This window comes from Schistocerca serialis, chromosome 1 (assembly GCF_023864345.2).
Source record: "Schistocerca serialis cubense isolate TAMUIC-IGC-003099 chromosome 1, iqSchSeri2.2, whole genome shotgun sequence".
NCBI classification, from domain to species: domain Eukaryota; kingdom Metazoa; phylum Arthropoda; class Insecta; order Orthoptera; family Acrididae; genus Schistocerca; species Schistocerca serialis.
The window spans coordinates 1,070,851,527-1,070,870,542 of NC_064638.1; the positions used below are offsets into that span (position 1 = coordinate 1,070,851,527).

The 19,016-nt window shown below is 42.8% G+C and overlaps 1 protein-coding gene across 2 annotated transcripts in view; it reads right to left on the reverse strand.

Annotated features, from left to right (window-relative positions):
* Window positions 1-4,350: 4,350 nt before the first annotated feature.
* Window positions 4,351-19,016, reverse strand: part of LOC126459013 (uncharacterized) — a 371,629-nt gene continuing 356,963 nt past the window's right edge. For both annotated transcript variants that reach the window (XM_050095831.1, XM_050095832.1), the window contains exons 3-4: window positions 12,949-13,047; window positions 4,351-4,871 (exon numbers count right to left, since the gene is read on the reverse strand). In XM_050095831.1, the coding sequence (XP_049951788.1) occupies window positions 4,837-4,871; window positions 12,949-13,047 (134 nt within the window). In that variant the 3' untranslated portion in view covers window positions 4,351-4,836. The remainder of the gene's footprint in view (window positions 4,872-12,948; window positions 13,048-19,016) is intronic.

The following is a 19,016-nucleotide window of genomic DNA, read 5'->3' on the forward strand; positions in this document are numbered from 1 at the left end:
ATAGAACTTTACTTTCGAATTCATTGAACGCCTCTCGCATGGCCCTCCTCACATTACGTTTCACTTTGCGTAATTTTTGTTTGTCTCTAAGGCGTTGGCTATGTTTATGTTAGCTGTGAAGTTCCCTTTCCTTCCGCAGCAGTTTTCTAACTCGGTTGTTGTACCACGGTGGCTCTTTTCCATCCCTTACGATCTTGCTTGGCAGATACTCATCTAACGCATATTGAACGATGGTTTTGAACTTTTTCCACTGATCCTCAACACTATCTGTACTTAAAACAAACCTTTTGTGTTGAGCCGTCAGGTACTCTGAAATCTGCTTTTTTTCACTTTTGCTAAACATAAATATCTTCCTACCGTTTTTAATATTTCTATTTACGGCTGAAATCATCGATGCACTAACCGCTTTATGAGCGCTGATTCCCTGTTCTGCTTAACTGTTTCAGATAGTTCGGGTCTGTATGTCACCAGAAGGTCTAATGTGTTATCGCCACGAGTCGGTTCTCTGTTTAACTGCTCAAGGTAGTTTTCAGATAAAGCACTTAAAAAATTTTGCTGGATTCTTTGTCCCTGAGTCTCCCAGTCTATATCCGGCAAATTTAAATCTCCACCCAGATCTGTAACATGGTGGGGAAATCTACTCGAAATATTTTCCAAATTATCCTTCAGGTGCTCAGCTACAACAGCTGCTGAGCCAGGGGGCCTATAGAGACATCATATTACCATGTCTGAGCCTGCTTTAACCGTGACCTTCACCCAAATTATTTCACATTTCAGATCTCCGTCAATTTCCTTCGATACTATTACACTTCTTATCGCTATAAACACGCCTCCCCCTTCACTGTCCAGCCTGTCTCTGCGGTATACATTCCAATCCGAGTTTAGAATTTCATTACTGTTTACATCTGGTTTCAACCAACTTTCTGTCCCTAGTACTATGTGGGCATTATGACCGTTTATTAACGAGAGCAGTTCTGGGACCTTTCTATAGACTCTCCTGCAGTTTACTATTAGCACATTAATATTGTTATTCCCTGTTGCATTTTACCTACTTCTACCTTGCCGCGTCTCAGGAGGCGTCTTGTCGGGCCTAGGGAGGGAATTCTCTAACCTAAAAAAACCCACATGTGCGCTCCACACGTACTCCGCTACCCTTGTAGCCGCTTCCTGCGTGTAGTGCACGCCTGACCTATTCAGGGGGACCCTATATTTCTACCCCCGATAGCAGAGGTCGAGAAATTTGCGCCCCACATCTCCGCAGAATCGTCTGAGCCTCTGGTTTAAGCCTTCCACTCGGCTCCAAACCAGAGGACCGCGATCGGTTCTGGGAACGATACTACAAATAGTTAGCTCAGATTCCACCCCGCGAGCGAGGCTTTCCGCCTTCACCAACTCCGCCAACCGCCTGTACGAACTGAGGATGACCTCTGAACCCAGACGACAGGAGTCATTGGTGCCGACATGAGCAACAATTTGCAGTCGGGTGCACCAAGTGCTCTCTATCGCCGCCGGCAGCCCCTCCTCCACATCTCGGGTGAGACCCCCGGCAAGCAGACGGAGTGAACACTGGCCTTCTTCCCCGACCTTTCCGCTATTTCCCTAAGGGGCTCCATCACCCGCCTAACGTTGGAGCTCCCAATAACTAATAAACCCCTCCCCCCGTGTGCCTGCTCGGACCTTGCTGAAGGAGCTGCCACATGTCCACTCACAGGCAAGGCGGGCGTTGCCACACGGCCAGCCTCCCTATTGACCCTCCGCCTCGTGCGCCGCGAATGCCGCTGAACCCACCACTCCCCTTGGGGAGAGGGTGGCCCAACCGCGCCCGGTACCCGCGAAGATGTCTCGACAGCAGGGACAGTGGGTGAAGCATGTAACACCTGGGGTGTACCATGCGACGCACCAGATTCCCCATTGCCGCTACACTCCGAGGCAGCAGCCTGAAGGACGTCTGACCGCGGCCATCAACACGTTCAGCTGTTCGCGAACAGTGGCCAGCTCCTCCTGCGTCCGTACACAGCAGTCACACATCCTATCCATCCTAAGGAATCAATTTACTGTAGAGAGTTAATCAACTTTTAACTAGACTGCTAATTCACTAAAGGCGGCTGATAGTTGACTAAACTGTGGTTACTAGAAAATAGCACTATCTGTCTCTGGACTGTATTGAAAACAAACACTAGCACTACTGGCGCTGTTGCTGACTAAAGGGACTCTCTCTGACTGTATTCAAAACAAACACGAAATCTATGGAGCACTATTACTAGCACTCGACAATTAAAGCTTCCTAAAAGCAAAAACACAGGGAAGAAGAAGTGACAAGTAAGAAAAATACAGTTAATACTTAAATTAACGCAGCTCGCTGCACAGCAGACGTGACGCAGACGGCAGTTACGACGACACTGACTCGCTATTGGTTCCCTCAGACCCATACGCAAGACGGATTGTATCCATGTGGCGGTGGTCTCCCTCCTTGCTTCGTTCCTGGAGGCTCTCATTCCATGATCCATCGTGGAAATCTTTCTGCTGACATCCTTTTCGTAATGTAAGAAAATGAAACACCTACAGCTGTCATTATGATGTCATTTATTGCGTGGCTACCAGTTTCGGCGGTACCATGCACCATCTTCAGGCCATAGTTGATGCTGAAGGGGTTAAAACCATCCATATACACGACACATCAGTGGTCAACATAACTGGTTTGCGCAGAATAACGGTAACTGTGATGTCATCTCTTTAACCATCAACGGACAACTTTCCTTTTCGTATGTGCATACCATATGAGTTGTTTGTTGTTGTGTTTTATTGTCGTAAATTTTATTGTTATTTTATTGCAATAAGTACAGACATGAATATTAATACCCATTATGAAATTCTCTATTTATATGCTGTTACTGACAAGGAGAAGTCCCCAGTGCTGGGATTGACTTTTTGAAACCATCTGTACAGTTGTGTAGGCTAGGATCCCAAGTATCACACCCTGCAACCATTCACCCTGGCGGTCCCTCCTTTTTGAGTAATCGACGGAAAGAAAAACTTTGTAGTTCTGCGTGATCCACTAGAGCTTTGTAAATAGTAGTAGCAAGCAGATTGGCGGTGTAGCAGAATGGTTAAGGTTCATTACCAGCATGGAGAAGGTCATGGGTTTGAATCTCCTCGCGTGCTTTGAAATTTTTTATTTCTAATCATTAGCGAAATTATTTTGATTGTTATTTTTATTCACTTAATTGCCTTAAATGTAACTTTTTATTTCTATTCCTTATTCACATCACTTTAAGTAGCGTATTAACTGTTTGATTTGCTGTCACGTTTTCTTCCTATGATTCTTGCTTCCTTTGGAATTTTGTTCATGTGATTATAATTCTTATTCTGTATTTTTTCAATTTAATTTCTTTCGTTTTATCATCTTTTTGTCCATGTTATTGCATTCGTCATTTCTTTTCCCAACTTTGCTTGGATTTCTTTTCACTTACAATGTCTTCTTTCGTTTAAATCTTCATCTGCGCTATTTTGTCCATAGTGGAACAAAAATTTATGTTTTAAATGTTTGTGATCACTATCCAAAAAAATGTACGTCTCATTTATTTTTGACGCCACCCCATAGTCAAGATAAATAGATTATTTTATCTTTCTTTAACCGACAGACCGACATTTTCAAACGTTCCAATATTATGGCAGATAAATAAAAATAATTAAATTCATTTATTTATATGTTCTAAATGTAAAAAGAACGAAAGGAAGGATAAAAAAAGTAAATTATAAAGTAAAATTATAATTAAAATGATGTGACAAAGGATTAGAAATAAAAAAAGTTATATCTGACTCTGTGAACTTAATAAAAAGAGCAATCAAAAGCAGTTCGATAAAGATTAAGAAATAAATTTCAAAGCACGTGAGGAGATTCGCACCAAAAGCTTCTGCTTGTGGGGCATCCACCTTACCTATTACACTACAACGCTGGTCTGCGTACCAGTGCTATTTTTAAAGCTCTAGCATATCAACTGATATCACAAAGTTCTTTTTTTCGAAACGAGAGGTGAATAATTGCAGGGTGTGATACCTGGCATCCTTACCTACAATACCGTACAGATGGTTTCAAGAAACCAATCTCATCCATGGGGACTTCTCCTTGTGAGTCAGATTCTCAAATGTAGAAAAATTTCACAATCTTATTACTCTGGAGTCTCTCCATTACTCTAGTTCATGGAAATAATGTGAAACTGGTGGTGCTCTGCTGGCATGTTATCTCTCTCTCTCTATCTCTGTCATACACACACACACACACACACAACAAATAGTTAGATAAATAGTGGGTATATTTGGCGGAAAAGTATGGTAAATAAGTACAAAGTGTTTTAATAGCTCCGCAACTGCATTTATTATCAACATGATAAAACCAGCAATCACAGAGAATCACACGCATTAACAGTTACAATGAAATGACAATAGTGACAATAAATACATGGATGTCGTTGGTAACAGCAGTTAGTGACGATGGCATCTACGTCAGAGCCGGCTGCGTCACCAGATCGGCAGCGTGATCAGACGCCCGCCTGCTCGTGTAGTGATTCGACGGTGCAGAAGTGGACGGAGTCGAGGCGCGAGAGACAGACAGACGAGAGCGCATTGCTCGCTCGCCCACTGATGCTCTCTGCCTCGCGACAGTCGATGGACGGGTGGTTGCGGCCAAGTGTGTGGAGTAGAGCTGAGTTGTTGGCAGATTCTGCTCTGCGGCGGGTGGGGTGAGGTGCTGGGAGCTGGTGTAGTGCTGGATGGCTGAGACTCGCTCGCGTCACATCGCATTGCTGCTCGTGACCGTGCGAGGCGGTGGTGGAGGGATCAGAAGAAGTGGCGGCCGACAGACAGAGGACGACCTGAAACACCGGGAAAGCAGTCTACAGATAATTCATCACGTGCGTAACATGACTTCACCAAACTGTATAACGTGAACGTACAGCTAGCAAAGTAGCGGTCATTCAAATGTGACGTAATCTGTTAACTTCTAAACATTTTTATTACATAATAGGATTGCTTAAACGATAGCCGTGTGGCAACAAGTAATGGTACAGAACATTTATTTTGTCCCTTTTTTCTCTGCGTATCATTATTAGCGTTGATTGTACTAACTTCACAGACAACTATAATAATTACGGTCAAAACAAAGGGCTATTCATAAGTACCTCTGCAGTTTGCCCAGGAATATTACACATGTCAGTGGATAGAGCAGCTCTCCAAGTCGTGATTCGTAATAAGCACCTTGTCCTAGTTGCAGAGTCCACCACTAGAGGGTAGTCGTGTCTAAACATTTACTGAAATCATCCGCTCCGTATTCTAACATCGAATTAGTTTGATGCCCGAAGAAAGGCAACCCAGTGAAAAGATCTCGATAGCTGGCGGTGTTTCGCCTTCCCACAGCATCAACTTCAATAAATTCCACGCACCTATTGACGTTTACTCTGTCACATACGGCGCCCTCGTTGAGTAGCTATAAAGAGCGTCAGAAACTTGGAAAGATGGTCTGTCCGCTGATGTGTGTCTGCTTTCTGTATATCTTGCAGTTTTCATGCAGCCGTTTTCTGAAACCTCGGAGGTACTTGTGAGTTACACTGTACCATTAGTTTGACAAATATAAATAATTCGTTAGGAGAACAAGACTAGGAGTGAAGAGATGCCAACAATTGTGCTAACCCTTTCATATAAAATTAGAATATTATGGAACTTGAGTTCTTGATTGTTGCCTCAGCTGTCCTTAGGGCCATTTTCTGGTGACGTTAAATGGCTCAGTTTGTTTCTTTGACCTGGAGCTACACTCCTTCACTTGTTCTTCCTTTTTTTACGAAATCCATAGCTGGCACACAGAAATCTACGCAGGAATTGTCGCTACGGAAGAAACGATGTGAAAGGGAGCAACCCGATCAAAGCTTAAGACTTGTGATTGAAGTGTTTTGCTCATCAAAGGAAGATGCTAAAAAATAAGAAACAATGCAGCTACTCAGTACAAAAGTTATAGTTTGACGTATGAAGAGTCCAGTTTCCACGCTCTTGAAGGACAAAAATGTATATTTCAAAAGACGTACATTAGGTTCCAGTATGGATGTAAGCGGCGGATGAGAGAATGGTTACAGCATTGCGTAAGTTTCATAGATTGTCAGTGCAAGTAACTTTCCTTGATCTATGAAAGCTGAGTAATATTAGTTTTTGTTGAGAAACGATCACCACCCATCGTTGAGCATTAGCTATTTCTCATAGAGAGGTGATGATACGTCCAGAGACGGAAAAGAAACGAAGGAGCACCTTACAGAATTAGTAAGTCAGATGCAGGTGAACATCTACAGAACAGTTGGTGTCCGATAGAAACTCATATGGTCAGGGTAATTGACGGGCACAAAGATGTACAGAAAGACTGCTGCCAAACACGCTTAATTACCATTGTGTTATTACGCAGCTCTGTCCCTGCTATCGCTTACGCTATGACGGAATGCAACTTCACACGTCTCGGAGTTGGCGTGGTTGCTCTCCACTCAGGAGAAACGACTGTTCCTTGAAATGTCTGACCCTGAAGGTTTTGGGAGACTGTCCGCCTGAGTTGTTGAACAATTGAGCACAAAAATTATGTTGAAAATATTTACGACATGTGATTATAGGTGTAATTAGCACCTAGTGCGAAGTAAAGTCCTTTCAGTCCTGCCACGCTATGTTAAAGAGGAAAACGTCTGTTCCAAGCTTAACGCATTTCCCAGTTAACTGTACAAAACGTTTCCTTGCGAACATTTCTACATGACCCAAGCCACCTTACGATGTGTGGCGGAGAGCACTTCGCGCATCATTATGTTTTTCCTGTCCCAGTCACGAATGGTGGATGGGAAGAACGGCTGTCGAAAAGTCTCCGTAAGAGTTCAAATTTCTCTCTTTAGGCAGCCATCGTCTTCTACATGTGTGTAGAAGGAAGTAATATCTTATTTGGCGCGTCTTGCAAAAGTATGCTCTCTGAGTTTTGAGAGTGAATGTCTCAGTGATGCCTAAAGCCTTTCGTATAGCGTACGACTCTGGAACACTTGTGACGTCTCATTGACCCTTTAGGAGTTGCTTAACGCAGCCGTTGACGAATTTTGTAGTTTCTCTGTTGTACCTAGCACTTCCATCTATGCTGCACAACCGTACTCTTCGCTTTATGAGCTAAGATATTCCGTTAAGAAAAACAAATCGTTCAATCAAATGGTTGCTTTAGCATTGGATGATTAAAAAAATATATTTTACCCACAGTGTTAAATATGTACCCCTTTGGGTGTGGTACATCCAGTGTATTAATGTAAATTGCCAGTTTTTGCTGTACGCTTCATCCTGGCAACTTAATCTATTGAAATACTGAAACACCGATGGCCCTTATTTGATGGCACGATGCTAAGTTTTTAATGAGATTTGAGTGCTCCAGAAAATATGAGCACCTAAATAGAAACCATCTTATCGTTTGATTTTTAAATTTCAGCAAAAGTTGGTGGGGATATTACGTTAATGGTATTGGCAAGACGAAGGACATGCTGAAATTTTATCTATGCTGCTACGAAACAGCACCGTTGTCGAACTGGTCAAATATCGGTCTCAAACAAGTACTTTATTTCGTTGCCTAATTATCAATGAAATTGTTTCTTTCGAATAGAAAGAGCTTAATGCAGGAGAAATGACTAATGTTCTGTAAGGCTGTACTCTCGCGTAATAACAGTATTTATTTGAATAAAAATGTCCTGATGCAGGGAAAACTGATTTCGTACAATTTTCTGCAAGTGTGCCGTCATGAAATACCGCTATGTACACAGTCATTTTTAAGAGAGGCTCGAATGGTTTGAACATCAGAATAGACAGAACAGACACGGTGGGACGAAATATCACGTAGAAATCTTTAGTCATGAAGAAATCATTAACGCAAAGGGTAGCTAGGACGAGAGACAGAGGTTGAGAAGAGCAGTTGTAAAAGACAAAGTCATATGAGAATGGAAATGGAAAATGGAGTATTGTAAGATTTAGACACGAATATACGGAGAAGCGAAGAGATCAGAGGAGCTCAATCTTTTATCTTACCCGGGCCGCCTTAGAAGAAGACGAGTATTTTTGGGCTGCAAGTAATATGCTTGACCCTAACGACAACCGCTAAGAAAAAGTGTATAGTTAACATATTTAAATAATTTAGAATTTATTGATCGTCATGAAATACCGCTATGTACACAGGCATTTTTAAGAGAGGCTCGAATGGTTTGAACAACAGAGTAGACAGAACAGACTCGGTGGGACGAAATACCACGTAGAAATCTTTAGTCATAAAGAAATCATTAACTCAAAGGGTAGCTAGGACAAGAGACAGAGGTTGAGAAGAGCAGTTGTAAAAGACAAAGTCATGTGAGAATGGATATGGAAAATGGAGTATTATAAGATGTAGACACGAATATGCGGAGAAGCGAAGCAGGTGTCCTTTACGCTGACGTCATGCGTACTCCGGGCGCTATCACTTTCGCGACAGAGTGAGACACACATACCCGCTCGTGAGCTGGGCGCGATACTTGGTCGGCATTCAATCTAACTTTAGTAATTCGCCAAAAGCGAGCAGCGAGAGTGCGCACAGGTGAGGGGCTGGGAGCAGGCGAGGCTCTGCGCCACTGTGCCGTGGCGCTAATTGGCAGTCATCGATGCGTCGCGGGCCACATTTCCATTTATATTGTGGCCGGTCCCCCACTGACCGACGCGCCGCGCCGCGCTGCACGCACCTCTCACAACTTGCCCGCGGGCCGCTATGAAATTACTCGATCCCAAATCACAAGCTGTATCAGATAAAGTTACTCACGTCCGTCAGGTCGGCAGCGGGTTTTGTTGTGAGTTCCGGTAATTACGTTACGCTGCGGCCAAGCACGCCCTCGTGTGGGTCCAGACTGGGAGTCCCCAATAACATGCTTATCTGGCAGCTTAGCCGCACACTTGTTAAGTAAGCGGCGATTCATTACCGCAGCGAGCATAGCTGTCGCATTTGAGTCCGTGTATCCTGACCGTCTAAAATCCCCTCTAAAGCGAACATGACCTCTAACTGACATCATATTTCCTTTAATTCGCTGTAACTATTATATCATAGCTATTATTTCTCAAATCAACATTTATTTTTCTCAAAACATACTAATCGTACATGGAACAGGCTTCTGACGTTGCTTACCGGCTTTGTGCTAAAACTTACTATTTGTGGAAAACGTTAAGATAAGACGCTTATAACTATCACGGACATCATGGATGCCCAGCCTCAAACCCATATCTTACGAATTTAACTTATTAATTACGAATAAAAGACCCTTTCCATATTATCTTATGTCAAATACCGTATTAAAAATTTAAAAAAGCTTCCAAAATAGAGATTTTATTGGCCAGCTCGCAGATGTACTGATACTGATTAACTAGTTTCAGCAAAATTATAGTGCCATCTTCAGATAACCTGATACGTGAATTACAAAGCCCCTACGTGTGTCACATTGCCATCTGGCAATTCAAAACAGGGGAGTGAGCTCATAGAAAAGACCATCACATGCAACACTAAGAGGCTAAAATAAAAACCAAAACTGTATCAGCTAGGCACAGAGATGTCAAATACATCCACTGCTGACAGATGTGTGTGTCTATTTGTATTTGGCTGCGTACAATACCATTTTATTTGTTTTAAAGTATTTAATAAATGGATAATTTAAACGAATATACTTTCCGAAATGACAGACGTTTTTGTATTGTCAGCAACTACCCATATCCCAAGGACTACACTTATTCCAAAACTCGTCATTGTTTACAACTGTAAAAGTGCGAAAGTTTCGCACGGGTCCCCTCCTTACAATCAATGCCCAGCTGTTTGCACAGGGAAAACTGCTGTAAGCATGCCTTTTCAGTTCACAAGAAGATTGTTGCTTACGAAAATTGCATTTGCGTTCACAATAAACAAGTCGCAGGGCCAAAGGTTCACAGATCAGGATTCTATTTACCAAAGGCCGTCTTCACTCGCGAACAGTTATATGGAGCCTTTTCAAGGGTAACTAAATCAACTAACATAGCTGTATCCCTTAAAGAAAACGAACAACAAAAAGGACACGAATATTACATTCTTACGTCAAATGTGCAATACCGATGTATTGTCTCCGGCCATCCTGATTTCGGTTTTCCGTGATTTCCCTAAATCGTTTCAGGCAAATGCCGGGATGGTTCCTTTGAAAGGGCACGGCCGATTTCCTTCCCAATCCTTCCCTAACCGGAGCTTGCACTCCAATGACCTCGTTGTCGACGGGACGTTAAACACTACCCACCACCACCACCGATGTATTGTAAGGCTGTGTAAAAAATTTTGTCCAACATTACGTGCAAAGCAATGTATATACAAGGATGTATCATAAAATCATGATTATTATTTCAAGTCGTTCGACTCATTTTTAAAGATATTTTATCTTCGTTCCCAAACTACCCTTATCCCAACGACTATACTCATTCCAAAAACTGCCATTTCTGAATGCTATAAAAGTGAGAAAGTTTCGCAAGGGTCCACTGTTCAATCTTTATAGCACTCACACGTTCAGCCGATTTCGGTCTCAATCTCGCACTTTTTTTCAACTGTAGGATCACTGTTAATGGGCACAGAGCCTAAATCCGCCGACTGTGTGTGACGAGTAGATCTTCTTCTAATAATTACAGCCAAATAAGGAAATGTGACATCATAAAAAAAGCTTTTGTTCACGCTGCAGATTAAAATTCGAATAAATTATCATCGACATGAACCAATTTTAATTCCGCAGTTTCATTTATTTTAATTTCAGTTACGACAATATTTACCACTAGGCAACAACAATACACCATATATTTAAGAAAGCCAGTCGAAACATCTACTTCGAAATTAATAAGAAAAATGGTTGTCTGAAGTTGGTAAAAAGTCTCAACGAATAGAAAGTCTGATGCCGTATATGAACAAGCGCGTTTTAAAAAATAAAGCTGGCAAAACGACAGAAGTTGTATACAAGATTACGTAGCATTACTAGGCGTGATTCTATTGAAAGTAACACGATATAATGTTTCACTGACCTGCGACTATTCTAACCCACGACTGAGACGATCAACAGTTAAGGGTGTTTTCTGAATCGTGTCAGTATTTAGCATTTTTAACCCTTCTATCGCCACATAAGAACACTGCTACTCCGAATAAATGAGGAAACTGCAGCAAAAGGGAAAGACCAATAAGTATTTAAAGAAATGATCTCTTCTAGAATAGAATCTGACTTTGACCTGAGGAAGAATTTCGTGAAATTGTAGGTATGCAAAACACCACTATGTAGGAATGAAATGTGCACAACAGAGATGGTACTGGTAGTAGCCTAAGAAAGTAAGGAAAGATTAGAAAGAGTAGGTGAGGAAAGAAGTCTATGTAAGGAAGAAAGATCATTAGAGACGGAGCACAAACTCGGATTTGTAAAGGATGGGTCATTTAAAAGGAACAACGCGGCATTTGTCTGGAGCGATTAAGGGAAATCAAGGATAATCTAAATCTGGATGGCCGGGTGGAGATTCGGCTCGTCGTCTTCCAAACAGCCATACATTGGTTTGTAGTCTGCTCGTGCGTAAAGACAGATCATTTTTGTCATCTCGGCAGTCACAGGCAGTACGTATTACGTGCGTGTAGTAGACATACAAGCTAATAAGGATGCTAAGATCAGTCATCGTAATCCTAGGTTGTGAAGTAATGGTAGGCAAACACCTCGCCACGGCGCCTCTTTGGGTCAGTATAAAAGTAATCACAGAAATACAGTTATCAGGAGAAGAGGCTGGCTATTCTTACATGAGCTACAGTATAAAATATTTGTGAACCTGACACTAAAATTACAGGGACAAGCGGACATTAGAACGTACATTGCCCCTACCTATGGGTTGCGCAATTTGTAACACCAAACGCCACATGCAAGATTTTCATATTCTCTCGCTCACTACAGAAAAAAAATGAACAGGACCTTTTTGCAGGAAATTTAATGTAGCTAAATTTTGTACTGGTATACGTTTCTGCTGGAGGCCACGGTTTTCGAGTTATTCAAGGTAAACGTGTCTGAAGGTCACTTTTGTATGTTATTCATGATTAATTCGAAAAATACGGCCTCTAGTGACAACGTATACAACTGCAAAATTTAACTACATTAAATTTCCTAGAAAAATATTCTGTTCATTTTTTTCTGTAGGACTAACAGATTGCGTGTAGCGAGCGAGAGAATGTGAAAATCGAGTGCGTCGTATTTTAAGGCGTGCGGTTTGCATAAAATCCATAGGTAGACGCAGCTGAATAACCCTGTATAACAGATTAGACACAATGTAACTGTAGTAGGTAACTTAAGATGAAGGAATTAACAGAAGGTAGGAGGGGATCGAGAACTGTGAAGATAGTTGCATCGACTCCAAACTAGTGTCTCATCTGAGAAAAATGAAGAGTTAAAAATTATGGTCAAAGTGCTGCCGCGTTTTATTCAAGTGTAGTTGATACAATACTGTCGACCAAGTTCAATGAATCCCTCCTAATACAAGCAGAAAACGCAGGGACAAAAACTGGACCATTAAATGCAGATCCATTCGAGTTAAGTGGCCAGGCACCACATACTCCGTCACAACGCGTCAGGTTTGCAAAATTAACTCTCAGAGAAATCACAAAAATAATTAGTTCAGTAAAAAACAGAAACTCTTCCGGTCACGGATACAACGTAGTATGGGGTTGTAGGAAATTAAATGATGCACTGAATTGGCGGAGGTATGACAGAAGGTGGAATCTGGAAAATACTGTTGGTCAGAATAGTGGTCGCTAAAACGACGATCGAGGAGCCACGCGTTAGGTAACAGATTTACTGTCCAGAGACGATGTAAACGAGGGAACAGATTTTATCGCTGAAAAACATGAGGACTTTGACAACTTACGGTTTTGCGTGCCGGGTGGTACAAAGCCGTACCCCGAGGCACCCACGACGACCCCGCTGCTGTCCAGGCTGGGAGGCGCTGGCGGGAACTGAATGGGTCCTGAAAAACAGAGGCACGTCAGTAAACAAACCATTCACACTGAAGACTGCGGGCGACCGGCGACCTGCCAGTATTACTCAGGTACATTTTGTTTTTTATTACGAATGCTATTTTTTGAAGGTCCGTTCTGTCGCAATATAAAAACTACAGTGAAAATCAAAGATGTTTATTCGCAGCATTTAGCTATGCCTTGCAGCTGGTCTGCAACTCGTTGTCTGCGCAAAAATTATGTCGTCATAGCTAGCGGTTCATGTGAGCATAGAGATGAAAATCAGGGAGAGCCAAGTCTGGGCTGTATGGCTTCCGTCCTAGCGATAAAGCTGCAGGAGCGTCTTCGTTGCAGCAGGTTCGTGCGACCGAGTATTGTAGCGAAGGACTTTTCGGTCATGCGTGACAGTTACGTTATGCGGGTTGCATGAAATCAGGCGGAACCCTTTAGCATGAAAACATCGAATGGAGCTCGCACTTCACACTTGGCGGGAGACTTTTACGTGCTCACTGTGCGCTCAGAAATTAAACGTTCGACGTGACACCATCGATGGACATACTAAAGGCACTGTACGACTCATCTACTCAAAGCTTCATTGGATTTTTCACTGTTGTTTTAATTTTGCAACAGATCGGACCTTGAAAAACCAATAGCTCTCGTACAGCCCTCGCATAGCCCTCGTCTTTATTTGAGTAATGATGTAGACAATTCCGCTTCTTGTATCAGAAAACCTCATGAGATACCGCTGTGTAACATTCAGATCAGCCTGTTTCATAGTAACTATCTACTGTGCGTCACTCAGAGGATCTGAATTGATGTCATTCAAGTTGCAGTCGCATGCTACAGCAGAAGCATTACCATTGCATTCTTTCTCAACAATGTAACAGAGTCGTTGCTTCTGTGCTTTATGCAGAGTGATTCACATGAGGAGTAATATCGTTTCCTTACGTGAATAGTTAAATATATTCAAACGAGGTTCTCAGTGAATGATAGGAGGAGAGGGAGAACCTAATTTTGTTGCCTATTTCATCCTCTTAACTCTTATGTCAATCGAAATACTGAAGTACGTAAATTGGAACGGTATACTTTCCAACGGCGTTCGAAAGGAAAAATTATAGGAATACAACGATTTAACGCTTAATGATGAAACTTTTTTCAAAAGTATGTGAGAAATGTGCTCAATCTGAAAGGTAGGATGGCCGGGATCGGCTATTGCAGTATAAATACCGCTACACGCTGCCCCCATGCCAGGCCCTTTCGTTATATACGGCAGTAAGATAGGACTAGTTTGCTAAGCTAAAACACATTTCGCCTTGGCCCTACTATGTATGAAATAGATAAGGTTCAGCTACGGCTTTCGCAAATTTCTATCGTATCATGATACAATATTGTTTTCGTTTATGTTATGGATAAAATCAAAGTTATTTTCGTTTGTTTCAATGCCAGTATGATTCGCTGAAATAGCTGCGAAACCAGAATGATTTAATAGTCGTCATATATGACGTAAAACATTGATTCTCAGCAATAAAAGTAAATATTACTTCGTTCTTAATCGCTCACTATGCGAGACCATTGCCTCTTTAATAAGGCACCAGTAAAATACTGTTCTGCACCAAACAACCTTGTGTTCTGCCATCTAATCCTTTGTATGTTCATGCTATCACGTTCGAGTGGATTACATCGTGTTTTACGTTTCGAACTGCAATTTTAGTTGTAAATGCAGTGACGCTGAATATCGTTTTATGTGTGGAAAGAAACCTAATCCCAAAGCAAATAGCTAAATTTATCTCGGGCATACCATTCAGAAAAGCAAATTCTGGTTCGAGAAAACTTCGTCGTGGTAAATAAATATTAAGGTCGGCTCTTAACCATCGTTGCCGGCTTTATTAGAGATGAAGAACTAGTTCTGGGCAAGGATAACGGGAGAAATTGTTGCGGCAACTGCATCAGGAAGATTGCTGATAGTACCAAGGATGACCGTGAAAACTTGTTTCTTCCGTTTCTTTTCCTCGTTATGTAAGGAGTCACTTGCAGATGCTGGAGCGAATAGTTCATCTGGCAACCAAAGACTAGCTATATTGCTTGTGAGCTCTGCCAAGCAATATCCTCCCAGGTTGACTAGCTACAAGTCATCACTATTATTTTCAGGTCTTTTTATAAGAGATTAGTGTAATGAAAAAAAAGTTACTCCAACAGACACCAAGCTAATACCACGTAACACAGCCTCAATTCGCAGAGGAAAAGAATCTGCAGCTTCCATCTGAAGCCACTCGTTGTGAATTAAATCCTGTAGAGTTACCAAAATGGTGGTGTTGATTGCTACGTTTCAACACTTGCTCCAAACAGTCCCACACATTTTCCGAGGGATTACGATCGGGTGAATTAGCAGGTCAATCGAGATACGATAGGGTGTCTAAGTGTTCGTCGCATCAGGAACTTATGCATGAGCACCGCAAATAGGGCATTTGTCAGCCTGGGAGACAGGAGTGTCATCAGCTTACTCATAATGGAAATGTAGAATAAAGGCCAACACTTGGTCACCGACAGTGTTGAAATATCTTGCTTCATGTTGATAGTAATCTGAGTAAATAGGCCAAGTTTGTGGTATGAAAAACACCACCAAATCACCACAGAACCAGCTCTGGCCTGAACTTCACTGTACAGGTTCTGCGGTTTAAACACCTCATTGGCCCGTACGAACAGTGGACACCATGCAAAAGGAGCAAAATCGCGACTCGTCCGCCTACACCACGCTACTACGGGTAGCTGCTGTCCCGTTTCTGTGTTGTCTGGTTCGCTGAAGGTGCGCAGCATTATGTGCCTCTGTGGTAAATAGCATTATGCGACATATCCGCCTCCAAATGTCCATTTCAAGCAATTCCCAACATGAACTCGCTCGGAAACTGGTTGAGATGGACTTGCATTCACTGATAACAGCAATTTCTACGGCGTTTACGAGCGATCATTACTAATAAGGCATGAAATTCGTCTGCGATCCCCGTTGATTGGGATCCTTTTAAGATCACCCTAGTGCGTAGTGCAGAGCTGGTACACTATTCCTTGTAGACACATTGTTGATATATCAACAATTTGGACAACTCCATTCACGGTCTGGTCATACGCTCATTCTGTCATCCTGTCATGTCTCACGTCGATTTATCTCACTGTACTGACTCGTACAAGCGACTGGTACATAGGCACCACATCACTGACATGGCTGACGTCAGAGGCGGAGGACCTAATGACTGCCAGGTGGCAATTATACGCTGTCCTCGGCGCTCCAAAGCGACCAGCGTCCTCTTTTAAGGCTTTGACTGTAGATGTTTAATATACTCATAAGCGGACCACCAGGTCTGTTGCTCTACCATTGAGAAAGGGTTTAGATTCCACATCTACATCTATTTGACTACTCTGCAATTCATGCTTATGTGTCGGGCAGAGGGTTCATCGAACTGCAATGAAAAGCGCCTAAATTTTAATGATTATCACCCTAATTTGTGTATCATATCCGTGATATTTTCTCCCATATTTCACGACATAGAAATCAAGCTATCCTTATTTGAACTTTGTAGATGTCTTTCGTTAATCCTGTCTGGTAAGAAGGCCATAGCGTGCACCACTATTCCAGCAGAGGAAGTACAAGTGTACTGTAGGCAGTCTCTTTAACAGATCTTTGGGTTCTTTTAAGTGTTCTGCCAATAGAACGCAGTTTTTGGGGCGCTTCCCCGCAACATTACTATGTAAACATTCCAATTTACCCGTGCGTAATTGTTACCTCTATGTATTTAGTTGAATTCACAGTCTCAGATTTGTGTGATTTAGCTTGTAACCGATACTTAGCAGATTTCTTTTCATACTCATGTGGATGACGTCGCAGTTTTCATTATTTAGAGTCAACTGGCAGTTTTCCCACCATACAGACATCTCGTCTAAATCGTTTAACAGTTGATTTTGATCTTCTGGTGAGTTTACTAGACGGTAAATGAGAGAATCATCTGTAAAAAATGCAAGAGCCCTGCTCCGATTGTCTTCTAAATCAGGGTGTTCGGAAATTGCCCCTACCAACTTCTAGCACTTGTAGAGGAGAATGAGTACGTAATATTTTGAATAGAAACCCATGTCCGGAAACGTGCCGTTTCTTTTCTACGACTGTTTTAGTTAAAATGTTTAATGCGTCCAAATCTGCTAAGGGAAAGAGAAAAGTTACTTGTCCTGAGGTGCAACAGTGTAGATAGTGCAGACGTGTACTACGTCAGACGGTTACCTGATGTAGCTTAACGTCTGCTCCAGTTGACAGAGGAAGATCTGCTGGCACGAGATCTGGCCGCTGCACTAGAAATTGAAGATACACCAGGTGGATGGAGAGCTTGTACCAGAAAAAACTTCATAAGTACACTGTCTGTAACAACGTTGGTGGTTGCCACATCGAGCGGCTGTTGTAATGCTTCAGTACTGCTATGTGCGTACAGTATATTGGGTTCTCTTTCGTTTTGGAATAATGTAAACACGTAATGTTTAAATGTTAACACGAACAAATGTGCTTAAGTGACAAATGTTTCGTTATGTTTCCTTTCGACCTGCTACCTAGTAAATGTACTGCGTTAAGCCTAATTCAGTTCTTGAAGCGGTAGTGGATGAGTTAAACGTCTGAAGTGAAACTATCGTAGAACGGAAACGGTACGTTTCCGAACATGGCTTCCTATTCAAAGTATTATGTACTCAATCCCCTCTACAACCCCTAGAAGTTTGTAGAGGGAATTTGCTAACATCCTGTATAGATGTGGAGCAGCAGAGGGCCTATGGGACGCCAGATATCATTTGTTTCACTCGATGTCTTCCCGTCAGTGGCCACGAACAGACAGAAAATCCCTAATCCACTCGCACAACTGATATGATTGATGAAGGATAAATCTGTGCATTCGCAAAAAGTGATTTATACGCATTACGAGGAACCTTGCAGAAGGTATAGAAACGAATTTGTGCCAAGTTTCTGTCGAAAATAATACCTTCCGCACAAAACGAGCAAACGAACAAGTGAATAGTCCATCAGACAGAATCTGGCATGTAAGCCGTCAAGAAACACTCGTAGCCTTATCACATCTTCATCTACATCTACATTTATACTCCGCAAGCCACCCAACGGTGTGAGGCGGAGGGCACTTTACGTGCGACTTTCATTACCTCCATTTCCTGCTCCAGTCGTTTAGGTTCGCGGGAAGACCGACTGCCGAAAAGCCTCCGTGCGCGCTCGAATCTCTCTAATTTTACATTCGTGATCTCCTCGGGAGGTATAAGTAGGAGGAAGCAATATATTCGATATCTCATCCAGAAACGCACCCTCTCGAAACCTGGACAGCAAGCTACACAGCGATGCAGAGCGCCTCTCTTGCAGAGTGTGCCACTTGAGTTTGCTAAACATATCCGTTGGGCTATCACGCTTACCAAATAACCCTGTGACGAAACGCGCCGCTCTTCTTTGGATCTTCTCTATCTCCTCTGTCAACCCGACCTGGTACGGATCCCACATTGATGAGCAATACTCAAGTATAGGTCGAACGAGTGTTTTGTAAGCCACCTCCTTTGTTGATAGACTACATTGCCTAAGGACTCTCCCAATGAATCTCAACCTGGCACCCGTCTTACCAACAATTAATTTTATATGATCATTCCACTTGCACATGCACAGATATGCTGCATATTGGCCTGTGTACACGGTAGGCGGTATTGTGTTTTTGGGGGTTTGGATCGCTCAAGTCGAGCAGCTTCCCAGGGGATGTGGCCGCCGGTGGGCGTGGCCGCAGGGCCCGGCGCGGCGCCCTTGAGGGCGGGCAGCGGCGCCGGCCGCAGGGGCACGGCCGACATTCACCTGCCCCGGAGCGCAGGAATCTGAGCCTTACCGGCGCTTTCAGGGCCGCGCAGTCGCAGAGGCCGCCTTGCGGACCAAGTCCGGTTCCTGGCGGCCGCTGTTACGTCAAGGATG